Source organism: Mobula birostris, chromosome X (genome assembly GCF_030028105.1).
Source record: "Mobula birostris isolate sMobBir1 chromosome X, sMobBir1.hap1, whole genome shotgun sequence".
NCBI lineage: Eukaryota > Metazoa > Chordata > Chondrichthyes > Myliobatiformes > Myliobatidae > Mobula > Mobula birostris.
The window spans coordinates 50,255,654-50,273,990 of record NC_092402.1 but is presented as its reverse complement, the minus strand read 5'-3'; the positions used below and the strand labels follow the sequence as shown (position 1 = coordinate 50,273,990).

General features: G+C 42.1%; 1 protein-coding gene across 1 annotated transcript in view; it reads right to left on the bottom strand.

The window, feature by feature from the left end:
* LOC140191308 (glutaminase liver isoform, mitochondrial-like) overlaps positions 1-18,337 on the bottom strand; it is a 72,240-nt gene that overhangs the window by 6,695 nt on the left and 47,208 nt on the right. The window contains exons 13-15 of the mRNA XM_072248584.1: positions 10,795-10,926; positions 10,171-10,263; positions 2,583-2,644 (exon numbers count right to left, since the gene is read on the bottom strand). Coding sequence (XP_072104685.1) covers positions 2,583-2,644; positions 10,171-10,263; positions 10,795-10,926 — 287 coding nt within the window. The remainder of the gene's footprint in view (positions 1-2,582; positions 2,645-10,170; positions 10,264-10,794; positions 10,927-18,337) is intronic.

The window sequence follows — 18,337 nt, the reverse complement described above, 5'->3', positions numbered from 1 at the left end:
CTCTGTGTAAAAAAAACTTGCCCCTCACATCTCCTTTGAACGTACACCCCTCTCACCGGAAATGTATGCACTCTGGCGTTAGACATTTCAACTCTGGGGGAAAAAGACACTGGCTGTCTACTCTATCTATGCCTCTCATATTCAAATAAACTTCTATCAGATCTCCTCTCAGTCTCCGCCACTCCAGAGAAAACAAGCCAAGATTGTCCAACCTCTCTTTACAGCTCACGCCCTCTAATCCAGGCAGCATCCTGGTGAGCCTGTTCTGCACCTTCTCCAAAGCCTCAAATTCTTTCCTACAGTGGGGACAACCAGAATTGCATAACACTCTTGTCACAAACTGATGCTGGAAATCCAAGCAACACACACAAAATGCTGGAGGAACTCAGTAGGCCAGGCAGCATCTAAGGAAAAGAGTAAACAGTCGACATTTTAGGCTAAGTCCCGATGAAGGGTCTCAGCCTGAAACATCAACTGTTTACTCTTTTCCATAAATGCTCCCTGGCCTGCTGAGCACATCCAGCGTTTTGTGTGTGTTGCTAACACTCTTGATGAGGTCTCAGGGTACTTGGAGGCACATGATAAAATAGTCTGTAGTCAGCATGGTTATCTCAAGGGAAAATCTTGTCTGACAAATCTGTTGGAATTCTTTGAAGAAACAACTAGCAGGATAGACAAAGGAGAACTGGTTGATGTTGTGTAGTTGGATTTTCAGAAGGCCCTTGACAAGGTGCCACACATGAGGTTGCTTAACAAGATACGAGCCCATGGTATTACAGGAAAGATTCTAGCATGGATAAAGCAGGGGTTGACTGGCAGGAAGCAAAGAGTGGAAATAAAGGAAGCCTTTTCTGCGTAGCTGCCAGTGACTAGTGGTGTTCCTCACAGGTCTGTGTTGGGACCAATTCTTTGTATGTTATATGTTAGTGACTTGGATGATTTGTTGCAAAGTTTGCAGACAATATGAAAATAGGTGGAGGGGCAGGTAGTGTTGAGGAAGTAGAGAGGATACAGAAGGACTTAGACAGATCAAGAGAATGGGCAAAGAAATGGCAGATTGAATAGTGTTGGGAAGTGTATGGTCATCCACTTTGGTAGAAGAAATAAAAAGGTTGACTATTTTCTAAATGGAGAAAAAGTACAAAACATGAGGTGCAAATGGACTTGGGAGTCCTTGTGCAGGCTTCCCTAAAGGTTAGCTTGCAGGTTGAGTCTGTGGTGAGGAAGGCAAATGTGATGTTAGCATTCATTTCAAGTGGACTAGAATATAAAAGCAAGGATGTAATGTTCTCCCATTTATGGAGCACTAGTGAGACCTCACTTGGAGTATTGTGAGCAGTTTCGGGCCCATTATCTTAGAAAGGATGTGCTGAAACTGGAGAGGGTTCAAAGGAGGTTCACAAAAATGATTCCAGGATTGAATGGTTTATTATATGAAGAGCGTTTGATGGCTCTGGGCCTGTATTCGCTAGAGTTCAGAAGAATGAGGGGTGACCTCATTGAAACCCACTGAATGGTGAAAGGCCTAGATAGAGTGGATATGGAGAGGATGTTTCCTATGATGGAAGGGTGCAAGACCAGAGGACACAGTCTCTCCTTTTAGAATGGAGATGAAGAGGAGTTTCTTTAGCCAGAGAGTGGTGAATCTGTGGAATTCTTTGCCACAGACAGCTGTGGCGGCTAAACCTTTATATATATTTAAGGCAGAGGTTGATAGGTTCTTGATTGGTCAGGGCATGAAGGGTTAAGGGGAGAAAGCAGGAGAATGGGGCTGAGAGGAAAATTGGATCTGCCATGATGAAATGGTGGAGCAGACTCGATGGGCCAAGTGGCATAATTCTGCTCTGATATCTTATGGTCTTATTAAGCACCTTGTGATGTTTTGCTACATTAAATGTAATTTACTGTAATGAAAAATAACACAGTATAACTAAGATATGAAATGCAACACTGTACTGTCAGCAGAAGGAAGTGATGGTTTACACCAACCATTTGCCATGAAGACTTTTATACTTCGATTCATGTTGATAGAATGAAATGTACCAGAATAAGCTATTTCCTTACAAAAGGAGAATAAGAAATTGTGGGAAATGGGCGTCTGCACTTACATCTTCTTCCACCCCACTTACATTTGAAACGGTGTAAAATGCTAACTAATCTGGCTGTTTTCTTGACATGGCTTAGGAAATCTTGTGTTCTTCAAGCTGAGGTTTAACTACTTAAATTCTTACCTCCAACATTGTCTTTCTAATGAATTCAGGCTTTCAGTTCAGACCAAGAAGCACATTTGTCAACCGAGGGCATAGTTCACAGACTATTATTGCCTTATTGGCTGTGGATCAGAAAATGGAGGAAATCCAGGAAAATGGTGTTTCCTGGAGGCATGAACTGCAAATGAAATTCCCCTCTGGATTTGACTTCAGCTTCTAATCTCAACTGAATGACTGCACAAAGGTGTTGAGCACATATCAGAACCAGAAGTCTGCCCACTGCAGCCTATCCGTGTCCATACTTAGCTCGAGTGTACATACTCTGAAAAAGGAAGAAGGAAATCATACTGTGACGTAAAAACAAGTATTCACCTTCGCAGTGCAGCTATGTCGCCACTGTAAGCAGCAAATAACAAGTTCACCACTGACTCCTCCTGGTGGAAGAAATTTTAAAATTAAAGAATTATAACCAAATTAAAAATTAATCAAACACAGTAAGAACGTAAGTACGTCAGACCAGCTCTTCCCACACCCCATGAATATTCTTCCACAGCCCATTCTCCCCGCTAAGTGAATCCTCTTCTTCAAACAATGGACGTGCTCTCTTATCACAGATTCTAACCATTTATTGAATACCTTTCTATAGACTCTTTCTCCCCCATTAAATCTCCTCGCTTGACTATTGGACACTCCCCTATCCCACAGTGAGGCAAAGTGCTGTATAAATATACAAGTAATATAGCACATATTATTATATATATATAATATAGCAAATATTCCATCCTCTAATCCATATATCCATATATATGATAGTGTCTGCGTTTTTTGGATAACATTAAATAAAATTGATTCCTCTCCAATTATGTTTCCTGCAGGCTGATACACTACTTTGGAGAGTACTTTGCTGTGCAACTTCTTATGATAACTCTGAGACGCTTGGTTCTTGCCCATAGTGTTAAGCAAAGCTGTCCTCAGAAAACAGAGGCAACAGTGTGGCAAAATGAGAACATTAGCCAAGTGAACATGGGCCAATGAGGGCAAATAGTATCAGTATTATGGTGGAGGATTGCAAACTGAAGGGATGGATGTCCAACAGGAAAGTACAGCAAAGAAATATTTTAAAATATTTTTGTACAAACAACTTAGTATCAATTGGCTAAGGACTACTGGACTGCCAGGCATTTCTTTTATATTTTAGATTGGGGAAGAAATCTTTTAGGATTTTTTATGATTAATGCTGTGTATTTAATATTTTAGTAATATTTGAGTAATATTGTAAATATATTGTTTTATTAAGCATTATTTGTTGTTTAAATAATTCAATACAGGTTATATGCAAAAGTACACAAATGGCATACGTCATCATGCCACTATGTCATACAATACATGTGCACCTCACTTAAAGTAAAAACTAAGTTTACATGCATCTCTTGGGCTCCCTTGTTTTTCCTTTTAATTAGTTTCATGTTTTGGAGTTACTAAACATAACAGGGGCAATGAGGAAGTTTTAAACAAACCCAAGGTGACTACCTACCTGTTGAAACGCAGCGAGATGTCTGAGTTTTAAAAAAATGCAGTGCAGCACATGGTTCTTCGGGAAGGGACAGAAATGGTCGAGTTAAAAATGGGCAGAAAATGGATGAAATTTGAGGGTTCATAAGCAATGTGTGCCAGGTGATATAATAATAAATTTTTATAAAAGCAGAAATGGCTGGCTACATCAGAAATACTGCACAAGAGATAACTGGATGTTGTATACTGAGCAAATTGAGCAGTATCTTGAAGCAGATGAAATAACCAATGAAAAGCGAGTGCCAGTTTTACTGAGTACATTGAGATTTAAGGCATACAGTTTGCTTTGAAGTTTAACTGCTTCAACCAAACCACCAAAGTGAGCTTTGCTGATATTGTGAAAGTAATGCAGGAACATTTAGAACTGAAACCATTGTTGCTTGCAGAATACTTTAGGTTTCATAAGCAGAATCAAAAGGAACGGGAGTCTATACAGTATCAGCATAGGTGGCTGAATTGAAGAAGTTGTTCTGAACATTGTCAATTCAGTGATTAACTTAATGATGCACTGAGAGATTGTTTCGTTTGTTGAATCTTACAAGAAAGTATTCAAAAATGGCTCCTAACTGAAGCACAACTTACATTTAACTTGCAGATGACATAACTATATCAATGGAAACAACAGATAGAGACACAACTGAGTTACAATTAGGAAGGATAGGGAGCACGAACAAAATTGAAACATTCAAATAAAAATCGGCCTGGCCAAACCAATTGTGCTACCATTGTGGCAAGGGCTCATGTACACCAGACCAATGCAGGTTTAAAGGTGAAACTTGCAGAAAATACAAGAAAGTAGGACATATACAAAGAGCATGTCAGGCAGACAAAAATAAACGGACTGCAAAGGGAAAAGAAAAAGATAAAAAAGTCAAGTTGCAGTTTCAAAGAACACTCCTGTATGCTGTTGATGAAAAATCTGATCATGACAAGAGTGACACAGGACTGAGTAGCCTTAAGATTTACTATGTGAAAACTAACAAGAGACAAACAATATGGCTTACACCAAAAGTGAATGGCAGATTAATTAAAATAGAATTGGGAACTGTTTCAGTTATTCCACAAATGAGCTTGAATGGCATTTCAAAGATACTGAACCGAAACATGCTGATATCCAACTGAGATCTTATACTGGAGAAAAGGCAACTCCTGTGACATTTGTAACACTGAAATACAACAACCAACAAACCACAATGGGCTTGTACGTGGTGAAAAAAAACCAGGAGGACCAGCATTGTGGGGACCCGGCTGAGATAGCTACAACTTGTTTGAAGATCCATTCACCATTTTCATGCCACGCTCCCTGCAATAGAGTCAACTGAAAGCCAATTAAGAAAGGTGCTGGATGATGCCACAGAAGTGTTCAAGGATGGCATTGGAAAACTCAAACATATCAAGAGTAAAATAGTGTTAAATTAAAATGCCACACCCAGGTTTGACAAAGCCTATGCGGTTTCTTATCACATCCATGATAAAGTAGCCAGTGAGCTAGATCACAGGGAGGCTGAAGGAATTCTTTCCAAGGTGCAGTGGAGGACCCCATGGGCAATGCCAGTGGTCCCAATAGCAAAGAAGAATGGGTCTGTCAGGATCTGTGGTGATTTTGAGATTAGTATAAACCCAGTTCTGAAAGCAGATAAATGCCCTCTGCCCAGTATAGAAGATATCTTTGCAAACCTTTCTGGAGGAAAATACTTTAGCAAGGTGGTCTTAGCTGAGGCCTACCTACAGATGGCAATGGAAGAAAAGTCCAAAGTGTTTCTCACCATAAGCACTCACAAAGGGCTTAATTGCTACAATAGTCTTAATTTTGGAGAAGCATCTGCACCTGCACTCTGGCAGGGACATCTCTAAAATCTCAAGGCAGTGTTAAAAAGATTATAAGATTATAGGCTCAGAGCATGATGTAACAACTGTGAATTCTTTAAACAAAGCATCACTTACTGTGGTCACACCATTGGTGCACAAGAACTATAGAAATGTGCTGAGAAAATTCAAGCAGTGGTGGATGCTCCAAGATTAAAGGATGACTCACAATTACAGTCCTTTTTAGGATTTATCAATTACTATAACAGGTTCCTGCCAAATTTGGCTACTGTGCTCCACTCCTTGAACTCATTACTACAGATCAGGAAGAAACAGCAATGGACAAAGCAGAGTGAGGTGGCTTTCCAAAAGGGGAAGGAAATGGTGATGTCAGACACTGTACTTACACATTATGATCCACACCACCCAGTGAAGCTTCCCTGTGACCTCTTGCCTTATGGTATAGTGCAATCATGTCACATGTTATGAGTGATGGAAGTGAACGCCCCATAGCCTTTATATCACATTATCTTACTGCTGCAGAGAAAAATTACGTGCAGGTTGACTGAGAGGCCTTGAGTCTGGTTTGGGTGTAAAACCTTTCAACCAGTACTTGTATGGGAGAGAGTTTACCCTCATTACTGATCATCAACCACTAGTGTCCATCTTCAATCCACTGAAGGGTGTTCCACTAACAGCAGTAGCAGAGTTGGGCTCTGTTTCTGGGAGGACACAATTATAAGATTGAATTCTAGAAGACAACTAATCTGGAAATGCTGATCAATTGTCCCGTTTACCCTTGGAAAAGGAAATACCTGAAACACTTACAAAAGAGGGCACTCCTCTTGACGGATTCTCCCAAGTGCAAATTGAAACTATTATGGCAGAGATGATCCAAAGGGAAAGCAGAAAAGACCCCACACTGTCTCAGGTCTACATGGCAACCCCAAATGGCTGGAATGTGCAGCAGAAATCCTGGTTCCCTCATTTTTACCAGTGTTGGAATGAACTTGCCCTTGATAGGGGTTGCCTTATGTGGGGATTGAGGGTTATTGTACCATTCAAGCTGAGAACTGAAGTGTTGGAGGAGCTACATGCCGGTCATCTAGGCATGGTGAAAATGAAACCATACCACCCAGCTACAAATGGATTGGGGGGAAGGTTTGTCCAGGGTCTAAAGAATGCATTGCCAGCAATGTCAACAGAACATACTACACTGGCACAATGAGAAGCTCGGCAACTTCCTCCTGGCATATTGCAATGCAGAACACTCCATAACCAACAACTCAACAGTTATGCTGTCCCTGGGTCGTCCCTTGCATTCATGCTTGGATCTCCTCAACCCCAATCTCAGAAGGAGTATGCAGGAGAAATAGCTGAGACAAATTGAAAGCTCCTCAAACAAGGAGCTTCGATATTTCACTCCTGGATAAGCAGTCCTGGTGAGGACTAGAGAGGAGATTAAAAGTGGGTACTTGGAAAGATTAAGGATGGAACTGGACCACTCTCCTACATAGTGGAGATTGTGTCTGATATCATCTGAAGATACCTGACATATCAATCAGTTGAGGAGAGCAGAGTCAATTGTTGGAGAAGAAAGGTGGCCGAGCTATCAGAACCACTTCCTACAGCCCCAGAGTCAACTCCTACAACCACCACCAAGGAGGCCCCAGAACCTGAGAATGTTTCACAGCCACAAGTCTCACCTGCCAAGCAGTGACTTGTCAGGAAAGACATTATCCCACAAGAGTAAGAAATCCTCCGTAGCAATTACAATTTTTAGGCCTGAATGGGATGATTTAAAATTTGCTATGGTGTGGATATCTATATAGTAGTTGTATTATGTAGTATACTGTGTACAAGTTGAGATGCATTCTCTATTGAGTTGGAGTTAATAACAAAGGAGAGAGGAATGTTGTGTATTTAATATTTGAGTAATATTGTAAATATATTGTTTGATTAAGCATTCTTTATTGTTTAAATTATTAATTATGGATTATATGTAAAGTATGTGAATGGCATACGTTATTATGCCACCATGTCATTTGTGTACACGTCACTGAAAGTAAAAACAAAGTTTACATGCATCTCTCGTGTTTTTCTTTCAATTAGTTTTATGTTTCGGAGTTACAAAATGTAATAATTAACTGTGAAATTTAATTGTATATAGCTCTGTTCTAGTACTGTTTAATTAATCAGAGAGGACAGGAAAATTTTTAATTGGGGAAGGGCAAATTATGAGGCTATAAGGCTAGAACTCGCGGGTGTGAATTGGGATGATGTTTTTGCAGGGAAATGTACTATGGACATGTGGTCGATGTTTAGAGATCTCTTGCGGGATGTAAGGGATAAATTTGTCCCAGTGAGGAAGATAAAGAATGGTAGGGTGAAGGAACCATGGGTGACAAGTGAGGTGGAAAATCTAGTCAGGTGGAAGAAGGCAGCATACATGAGGTTTAGGAAGCAAGGATCAGATGGGTCTATTGAGGAATATAGGGAAGCAAGAAAGGAGCTTAAGAAGGGGCTGAGAAGAGCAAGAAGGGGGCATGAGAAGGCCTTGGTGAGTAGGGTAAAGGAAAACCCCAAGGCATTCTTCAATTATGTGAAGAACAAAAGGATGACAGGAGTGAGGGTAGGACTGATTAGAGATAAAGGTGGGAAGATGTGCCTGGAGGCTGTGGAAGTGAGCGAGATCCTCAATGAATACTTCTCTTCGGTATTCACCAATGAGAGGGAACTTGATGATGGTGAGGACAATATGAGTGAGGTTGATGTTCTGGAGCATGTTGATATTAAGGGAGAGGAGGTGTTGAAGTTGTTAAAATACATTAGGACAGATAAGTCCCCGGGGCCTGACGGAATATTCCCCAGGCTGCTCCACGAGGCGAGGGAAGAGATTTCTGAGCCTCTGGCTGGGATCTTTATGTCCTCGTTGTCTAAGGGAATGGTACCGGAGGATTGGAGGGAGGTGAATGTTGTCCCCTTGTTCAAAAAAGGTAGTAGGGATAGTCCGGGTAATTATAGACCAGTGAGCCTTACGTCTGTGGTGGGAAAGCTGTTGGAAAAGATTCTTAGAGACAGGATCTATGGGCATTTAGAGAATCATGGTCTGATCAGGGACAGTCAGCATGGCTTTGTGAAAGACAGATCGTGTCTAACAAGCCTGATAGAGTTCTTTGAGGAGGTGACCAGGCATATAGATGAGGGTAGTGCAGTGGATGTGATCTATATGGATTTCAGTAAGGCATTTGACAAGGTTCCACACGGAAGGCTTATTCAGAAAGTCAGAAGGCATTGGATCCAGGGAAATTTGGCCAGGTGGATTCAGAATTGGCTTGCCTGCAGAAGGCAGAGGGTCATGGTGGAGGGAGTACATTCAGATTGGAGGGTTGTGACTAGTGGTGTCCCACAAGGATCAGTTCTGGGACCTCTACTTCTTGTGATTTTTATTAACGACCTGGATGTGGGGGTAGGAGGGTGGGTTGGCAAGTTTGCAGACGACACAAAGGTTGGTGGTGTTGTAGATAGTGTAGAGAATTGTCGAAGATTGCAGAGAGACATTGATAGGATGCAGAAGTGGGCTGAGAAGTGGCAGATGGAGTTTAACCCGGAGAAGTGTGAGGTGGCACACATCAAAGTTGCTGGTGAACGCAGCAGGCCAGGCAGCATCTCTAGGAAGAGGTACAGTCGACGTTTCGGGCCGAGACCCTTCGTCAGAACTTCGTCAGTGTGAGGTGGTACACTTTGGAAGGACAAACTCCAAGACAGAGTACAAAGTAAATGGCAGGATACTTGGTAGTGTGGAGGAGTAGAGGGATCTAGGGGTACATGTCCACAGATCCCTGAAAGCTGCCTCACAGGTGGATAGCATAGTTAAGAAAGCTTATGGGGTGTTAGCTTTCATAAGTCGAGGGATAGAGTTTAAGAGTCGCGATGTAATGATGCAGCTCTATAAAACTCTGGTTAGGCCACACTTGGAGTACTGTGTCCAGTTCTGGTCACCTCACTATAGGAAGGATGTGGAAGCATTGGAAAGGGTACAGAAGAGATTTACCAGGATGCTGCCTGGTTTAGAAAGTATGCATTATGATCAGAGATTAAGGGAGCTAGGGCTTTACTCTTTGGAGAGATGGAGGATGAGAGAAGACATGATAGAGGTGTATAAGATATTAAGAGGAATAGATAGAGTGGATAGCCAGCGCCTCTTCCCCAGGGCACCACTGCTCAATACAAGAGGGCATGGCTTTAAGGTAAGGGGTGGGAAGTTCAAGGGGGATATTAGAGGAAGGGTTTTTACTCAGAGAGTGGTTGGCGCGTGGAATGCACTGCCTGAGTCAGTGGTGGAGGCAGATACACTAGTGAAGTTTAAGAGACTACTAGACAGGTATATGGAGGAATTTAAGGTGGGGGGTTATATGGGAGGCAGGGTTTGAGGGTTGGCACAACAATGTGGGCCGAAGGGCCTGTACTGTGCTGTACTATTCTATGCTCTATGTTCTAATGCATATTGAGCTACACCAGGTTGTAATTTAAGTAATTATGCTCAGTTAGTATTCTGACACACATGCAAAAGATTGCTTACCCTGGCTTCACTTCCATTTCGCCTTGGATCCAGTTTCTTGGCAAAATGCCTCAAGTTATCATAGTTATGAAAGTTGAAGAGGGAAACTAGTTCCTGAAAGAGAGCAGACCAGACAGAGTTCTAGAGAATTTATTGGGTAATCTACTTAGATTCAGTTTAGTTTATTGTCATATACATCAGGGTGCAAACAAGTTCCTTGCTGAAGTGAAGCTCGCAGTGTTAACAGTGTATATGGCGATAATGATGAGTGCCAAAAACTTCTCCCATCCCCTACTAAAACCCTGATGGAAAGTGTTACCTAAAGTGTGGGTAGTTAGGTGAGATATCAGAGACAGTGTCCTATCATGAATCAGGACATTTACAGCGATTCAAGATTTAAGATTGCTTATGTCACTTCCAGTACACAAGTGTGAAGGAGAATGAAATAATTGTTACTCTAGATCCGATGTAGCACAAAAAAACACACCAGCAAGATAAAGAACACAATGATATAATATACAATGATACACAGAACACAATAAATATAAATACATGAGATATCTTATATACATTGATTATATGTCATAAAGTGATGTTAGGTCTTGAGGCCTGAGGACCCTTAAAACTATTAGCAATATTTCTTACCTGACAGAAATCGATACCTCTCACACTGTTGCCGACTTTGTCTAAAGCAGGAGACCAGCACATGACACCCATCACATTGGGCACCACCAGCAGAACACCACCAGAAACACCAGATTTTGCTGGAAGGCCAACCTGCATGCACAAACAGACGTGAATAATTGAAGACCAAATGATGACAGTCAAAAAGCACTGCAGTCTTCCCAGTTGGCTGAGTTCGTATGCAAGGCAGCCAACTAATGGCATTGCTCTCTGCTAACACAAGAGATTCTGCAGATGCTGGAAATCCTGGGTAATACACACAAAATGCTGGAGGAACTCGGGTCAGTCAGCATCTATGGAGAGGAATAAAGAGCCAACATTTTGGGGTAGCCTAAGACATCAGTTTTTTAATCCTCTCTATAGATGCTGCCTGACCTGCTGAGTTTCTCCAACATTTTGTATTCATTGCTCTCTGCTAGCTTTTCATGTTATGCTTTTTACTCGTCCAGCAAATGAGAATTAACTCAAATGTAAACCAACTTCCCCTTGATGCCTCAGTTGAGAAAAACAGAGCCAGTTAGTTCAATTCCTAGTTTCTGTTAGCTGAGTGAGGCAGAGGACAAACAGAGTGCCAGTTGACATTAATGCCATTGGCATAAAGAATGGAAAAATTAGCTGAGGTTACCACTTCCTCTCTCCATTCCTTTGATGGAAAATACATGCCTGAAAGTAAATATTAGATTGAGCTTGCTTGTGAAGCCCCCACTCCCAATACCCAGATAGCTTATCTATCACTGCTGAGGCTCATGCATGTCAAATTGCCACCTCTGAAAGACAAGAAAATCTGCAGATGCTGGAGATCTAGTGTAACTCACACAAAATGCTGGAGAAACTCAGCAGGTCAGGCAGCATCTATGGAGAGGAATGAAGAGTGAAAGAGCTGGGAGGTGGTAAGTGAAACCAGGTGAGGGGGAAGGTAGGTGGGTAGGAGAGTGGAGAATGAAGTCAGCAGCAGGGGGTGACAGGTGGAAAAGCTAAGGGTATGACTCTAGAACTACACCTGAATGCAAGGCAAGACCAGAAGAGGAGAGGAAGATCTGTCCAAAAAAATTAGAATCCAATGTACAGTTGACTGAGTGGATAATAAAATGTCATCAGGATAAACACCGCCAAAATCACTGGAAAAAGCAGACCAATTAAGAGCTTTCCCAGAAACTTGAACTGTTTTAAAATGCCACAATTTTAATTTCGATTACCAACAAGTGAACGTGCGGTGTCCTGAGGAACACAATAGGCACGTCAGAACACTGAAGGGGAGATGGATTCTTTTTCCACAGCATGCCATTTCTTAGTGAAAACAAGACAAAAAAATCCTGAAAAAAATTGTAATTTAAATCACAAAACATGCAGGGGGTAGAACCCATGATAAGCATTTGAACAGAATAGTCACTAAATCTGTAAGCACAAGAGATTCTGCAGAAATTTACTGTAAAGCACACTAAATACTGGAGGAACTCAGCAGGTCAAGCAGCATCTATCGAGAGGAATAAAATAAGTCAGGAGTTCTGATGAAGGGTCTTGGCCCAAAACATCAACTCTTTATTCCTCTCCATAGATGTTGCCTGACCTGCTGAGTTCCGCCAGCATTTTGTGTGTCTGCGTCTAAACCTATAACATTTTGCACCACTAGATGGCAAAATTCCGCAAGGTTTCAGTGGAAAAATATTTTACTGGGAATGCTGGAAATATGAGGTAGAAAGCTGAAAATGCTGAGCTGATCTGACGAAAGGTCATAAAGCCAAAATATTAACTCCGTATTTCCCTTCACAGACACTGCCTGGCTGGCTGAGGATTTCTAGCACTGAGATGCTGCTTGACTCAGGGTTCTGTTTTTGATCTATATTCCAGCAGGTACAGTCTCTTTCATCTTTAGACAGAAGTGGAGCTGACTAGCAGCACAGGTCAGAGAATAAGCTATTGTATAATTAACAGAGAATGCTGTACCATAATGGACTTTGAAGTCTGCCTTCTTTAGAGTGCTAAAAGTTTGGTTTTATTTTTGTTGTTTATTACTTTTACAGTAAAATTAATTGACTTTACACCACTGCTTTGATAATGCAACAATTTTATTTTTCCACTTGGTCCAGTAGTACATTTTAGCCAACAATGTAAAATTAGCTTTATATAGTGCTTCCCCCTAACATTTAATCTTTTACTTCAGCATAAGTCAGGGATAGGGTCCGGAGGAAGTTCATGAGAATAATTCTGGGAACGACAGGGTTACCACATGAGGAGCATTTGATGGCTCTGGGCCCATACTCACTGGCATTTAGAATGAAGGGGGATCAGATTTCTGGATCATTGGGACATCCTTTGGGGCAGGGGTGACCTGTACAAAAAGGATGGGTTGCACTTGAATCCCAGGGGGACCAATATCCTGGCGGGTAGGTTTGCTAAGGCTATTGGGGAGAGTTTAAACTAGGATTGCTGGGGTGTGGGAACTGAACTGAAGTGACGGAGGAAAGGGAGGTTGGCTCACAAATAGAGAGAACTTGGAGACACTCAGAGCGATGGTTTGAGATGTGTCTATTTTAATGCACTGAGTATTGTGAACAAAGCGGATGAGATTAGAGCGTGGATCAGCACTTGGAGCTATGATGTTGTGGCCATTAGAGAGACTTAAATGGTGCAGGGGCAGGAATGGCTTCTTCAAGTGCCAGGCTTTACTGTAGATGTTTCAGAAAGGACAGGGAGGGAGGCAAAAGAGGTGGGGGTGTGGCACTGTTGATCAGAGATAGTGTCATAGCTGCAAAAAAATGAGGAAGTCATGGAGGGATTGTCTATGGAGTCTCTGTGGATGGAAGTTAGAAACAGGAAGGGGTCAATAACTCTACTGGGTGTTTTTTTTATATATAGACCACCCAATAGTAACAAGGACATCAAGGAGCAGACAGGGAGACAGATTCTGGAAAGGAGTAATAATAACAGGGTTGTTGTGGTGGGAGATCTTAATTTCCCAAATATCAATTGGCATCTCCCTAGAGCAAGGGGTTTAGATGGGGTGGAGGTTTCTTGACACAATATGTAGGTAAGCCTACAAGAGGAAAGGCGGTACTTGATCTGGTATTGGGAAATGAACCTGGTCAGGGGTCAGGTGTCAGGTCTCTCAGTGGAAGAGCATTTTGGAGATAGTGATCACAATTCTATCTCCTTTACCATAGCATTGGAGAGGGATAGGAACAGGCAAGTTAGGAAAGTGATTAATTGGAGTAAGGGGAAATATGAGGCTATCAGGCAGGAACTTGGAAGCATAAATTGGAAACAGATGTTCTCAGGAAAATGTACAGAAGAAATATGGCAAATATTCAGAGGATATTTGCATGGGGTTCTGCAATAGGTACGTTCCAATGAGACAGGGAAAGGATGGTAGGGTACAGGAACCGTGGTGTACAAAAGCTGTTGAAAATTTAGTCAAAAAGAAAAGAAAAGCTTACGAAAGGTTCAAAAAACTAGGTAATGATAGAGATCTAGAAGATTATAAGGCGAGCAGGAAGGAGTTTAAGAATGAAATTAGGAGAGCCAGAAGGGGCCATGAGAAGGCCTTGGCGGACAGGATTAAGGAAAACCCCAAGGCATTCTACAGGTATGTGAAGAGCAAGAGGATAAGACATGAGAGAATAGGACCAATCAAGTGTGACAGTGGAAAAGTGGAGGAGATAGCAGAGGTACTTAATGAGTACTTTGCTTCAGTATTCACTATAGAAGAGGGTCCTGGCGATTGTTGGGATGACTTACAGTGGACTGAAAAGCTTGAGCATGTAGATATTAAGGAAGAGGATGTGCTGGAGCTTTTGGAAAGCGTCAAGTTGGATAAGTCACTGGGACCAGACAGGATGTACCCCAGGCTACTATGGGAAGCGAGGGAGGAGATTGCTGAGCCTCTGGCAATGATCTTTGCATCATCAATGGGGACAGGAGAGGTTCCGGAGGATTGGAGGGTTGCAGGTGTTGTTCCCTTATTCAAGAAAGGGAGTAGAGATAGCCCAGGGAATTATAGACCAGTGAGTCTTAATTCAGTGGTTGGTAAGTTGATGGAAAAGATCTTGAAAGGCAGGATTTATGAACATTTGGAGAGGCATAATATGATTAGGAATAGTCAGCATGGCTTTGTCAAAGGCAGGTTGTGCCTTACAAGCCTGATTGAATTTTTTGAGGATGTGATTAAACACATTGATGAAGGTAGAGCAGTAGATGTAGTGTATATGGATTTCAGCGAGGCATTTGATAAGGTACCCCATGCAAGGCTTATTGAGAAAGTGAGGAGGCATGGGATCTAAGGGGACATTGCTTTGTGGATCCAGAACTGGCTTGCCCACAGAAGGCAAAGAGTGGTTGTGGACAGGTCATATTCTGCATGGAGGTCGGTGACCAGTGATGTGCCTCAGGGATCTGTTCTGGGACCCCTACTCTTTGTGATTTTTGTAAATGACCTGGCTGAGGAAGTGGAGGGATGGGTTAGTAAATTTGCTGATGACACAAAGGTTGGAGGTGTTGTGGATAGTGTGGAGGGCTGTCAGAGTTTACAGTGGGACATTGATAGGATGCAAAACTGGGCTAAGAAGTGGCAGATGGAGTTCAACCCAGATAAATGTGAGGTGGTTCATTTTGGTAGGTCAAATATGATGGCAGAATATAGTATTAATGGTAAGACTCTTGGCAGTGTGGAGGATCAGAGGGATCTTGGGGTCCGAGTCCATGGGACACTCAAAGCCGCTACGCAGGTCGACTCTGTGGTTAAGAAAGCATACGGTGTATTGGCCTTCATCAACTGTGGGATTGAATTTAGGAGCTGAGAGGTAATGTTGCAGCTATTTAGTACCCTGGTCAGACCCCACTTGGAGTACTGTGCTCAGTTCTGTTGGCCTCACTACAGGAAGGATGTGGAAACCATAAAAAGGGTGCAGAGGAGACTTACAAGGATGTTGCCTGGATTGGGGAGCATGCCTTATGAGAATAGGTTGAGTGAACTTGGCCTTTTCTCCTTGGAGCAACGGAGGATGAGAGGTGACCTGATAGAGGTGTATAAGATGATGAGAGGCATTGATCGTGTGGATAGTCAGAGGCTTTTTCCCAGGGCTGAAATGGCTAGCATGAGAGGGTGCAGTTTTAAGGTGCTTGGAAGTAGGTACAGAGGAGATATCAGGGGTAAGTTTTTTTTATGCAGAGAGTGGTCAGTGCGTGGAATGGGCTGCCGGCGACGTTGGTGGAGGCAGATATGACAGGGTCTTTTAAGAGACTCCTGGATAGGTACAGGGAGCTTAGAAAAATAGAGGGCTATGGGTAACCCTAGGTAATTTCTAAGGTAAGGCCATGTTCAGCACAGCTTTGTGGACCAAAGGCTCTGTATTGTGCTGTAGGTTTTCTATGTTTCTATGAAACCTATCAAATATTGAATGGCTTAGATAGAGTGAAGGTGGAGAGGATGTTTCCTACAGCGGGGGAGTCTAGGACCAGAGGGCACAGCCTCAGAATACAAGGACATCAGTTTAGAACAGAGAAAAGGAGAATTTTCTTTAGCCAAGTGGTGTATCTGTGGAATTCATTACTCAAGACAGCTGTGGAGGCCAAGTCATTGGGTGTATTTAAAACAGAGGTTGATTTGCTCTTGCTTAAGAATGGTTATGGGGAGAAGTCAGGAGAATGGGGTTGAAAGGGACAATAGATCAATCATGATTAATTGGGGGAGCAGACTCGATGGGCTGAAGGGCCTAATTCTGCTCCTATGTATTATGGGCTTATGGACAAGACTTTTCCAGTTTGTCTTATACGTGGCATTATTTATGGGAATGAATTGTGGGTCTGGAATTGGTGGAGCTTACACTAAATGAGAAAACAGGAGTTGGTCTGCAATCAGATATGTTCACAAGCAGCAAGCAACTTCATACTTCTTAGTGTCCAACCTCTTGATCCATTATTAGTTTTAGTTAAGATCTTGGTTATGAATTTCAGTTGTAAATTTAAATCAGCAGTTGATACTAAACCACTGCGTTACAACTGATCTGCCTTTGCAACCTGATATATTTTTATCAGTTAATCCCACTTATTGAATTCTAGTGGTAAGCACTTATGATATTAAGTTTGAAAATAATTAAATTGATTATCTGACTTTTTGTTGATAACTGGCAACAAAGAGTTAATTCATTTTGGAGACTGTCTAGATCTAGATGGGTTATTAACAGTATGAGAACTAATGTAATCTGATCTGGTTGACACAAGGCAGTTTGATGAGCCAAAATTAATTCTGAAGGGTGTGTGGTGTAGACTGTTAAAGTGGCACCTGACTAATATACTCCAAAGGTTTAGGCTAATAATCCAAAATGGCCTCAAATCCCACCAAGCAGATGGATTATTTATATTAAGTTAATGAAATAAACACAGTGATAAAATGATAGTATCAGAAAACAATAAATATAACACTAAAGTCGTAGATGATACAGCACAGAAATGGACCCCTTGCCCGTCTAGTCCATGCTAACCTGATCTTCTGCCTAGTCCCATCTTCCTGCACCCAGTCCATATCCCTCCAAACCCTTCCCATTTATGTACCTATCCAAACTTCTCTTAAATGTACAATTGAATCTGTATCTGCCACTTCCACTGGCAGCTCGTTCCTCACTCACACCACCCTCTGAGTGAAGAAGTTTCCCTCAAGCTCCTCTTTAATATTTTATCCTTCACCCTAAACCTATGACCTCTAGTTCTAGTCTCACCCAACCTCAGTAGAAAAAGCCTGCTTGCATTTACCCTTACCTTATCTATACCTCTCATAATTTTGTATACTTTGATCAAGTCTCCTCTCAGTCTCTAGGAGTTGAAGTCTTAACCTATTCAACCTTCCCCTGACCTCTAGTTGTAGTCTCACTCAACCTCAGTGGAAAAAGCCAGCTTGCATTTACTCAATCTATACACATTATTATTTTGTATATCTCTATCATATCTCCCCTCAATCTTCTACATTCTAGGGAACAAAGTCCTAACCTATTCAATCTTTCCCTAAAACTCAAGTCCCAGTAAATTTTCTCTGCACTTTATCAAGCTGATTGATATCCTTCCTGTAGTTAGGTGACCAGAACTGCACACAATGCTCCAAATTTGGCCTCACCAACGTCTTGGGCAACTTCAACATAACATCCCATCTCCTGTACTCTTTCAGCACAATCCCTCCGTGCATCCTGTCCCAGCAGGTGGACAGACACACCAGAGCTGGAGACACTTTATGGAGACTCAAGAGATTCTACAGATTTTGGAAAACAGGAGCAACACACACAAAATGCTGGAGGAACTCAGCAGATCAGGCACCAATCAGGCAGAGGAATAAACAGTTAACGTTTTGGGCCAAGACCCTTCATCAAGACTGGGAAGAAGCCAGGTGGAAGTGGTGGGGGTGGGGGGGTACTGGAAATTAGGGAAATCGATGTTGATGCAGTCAGGTTGGAAACTATAGAGCCTGAATTTGAGGTGCTTTTCCTCTAATTTGGATCTAGCTCCAACTTCAAAGTAAATT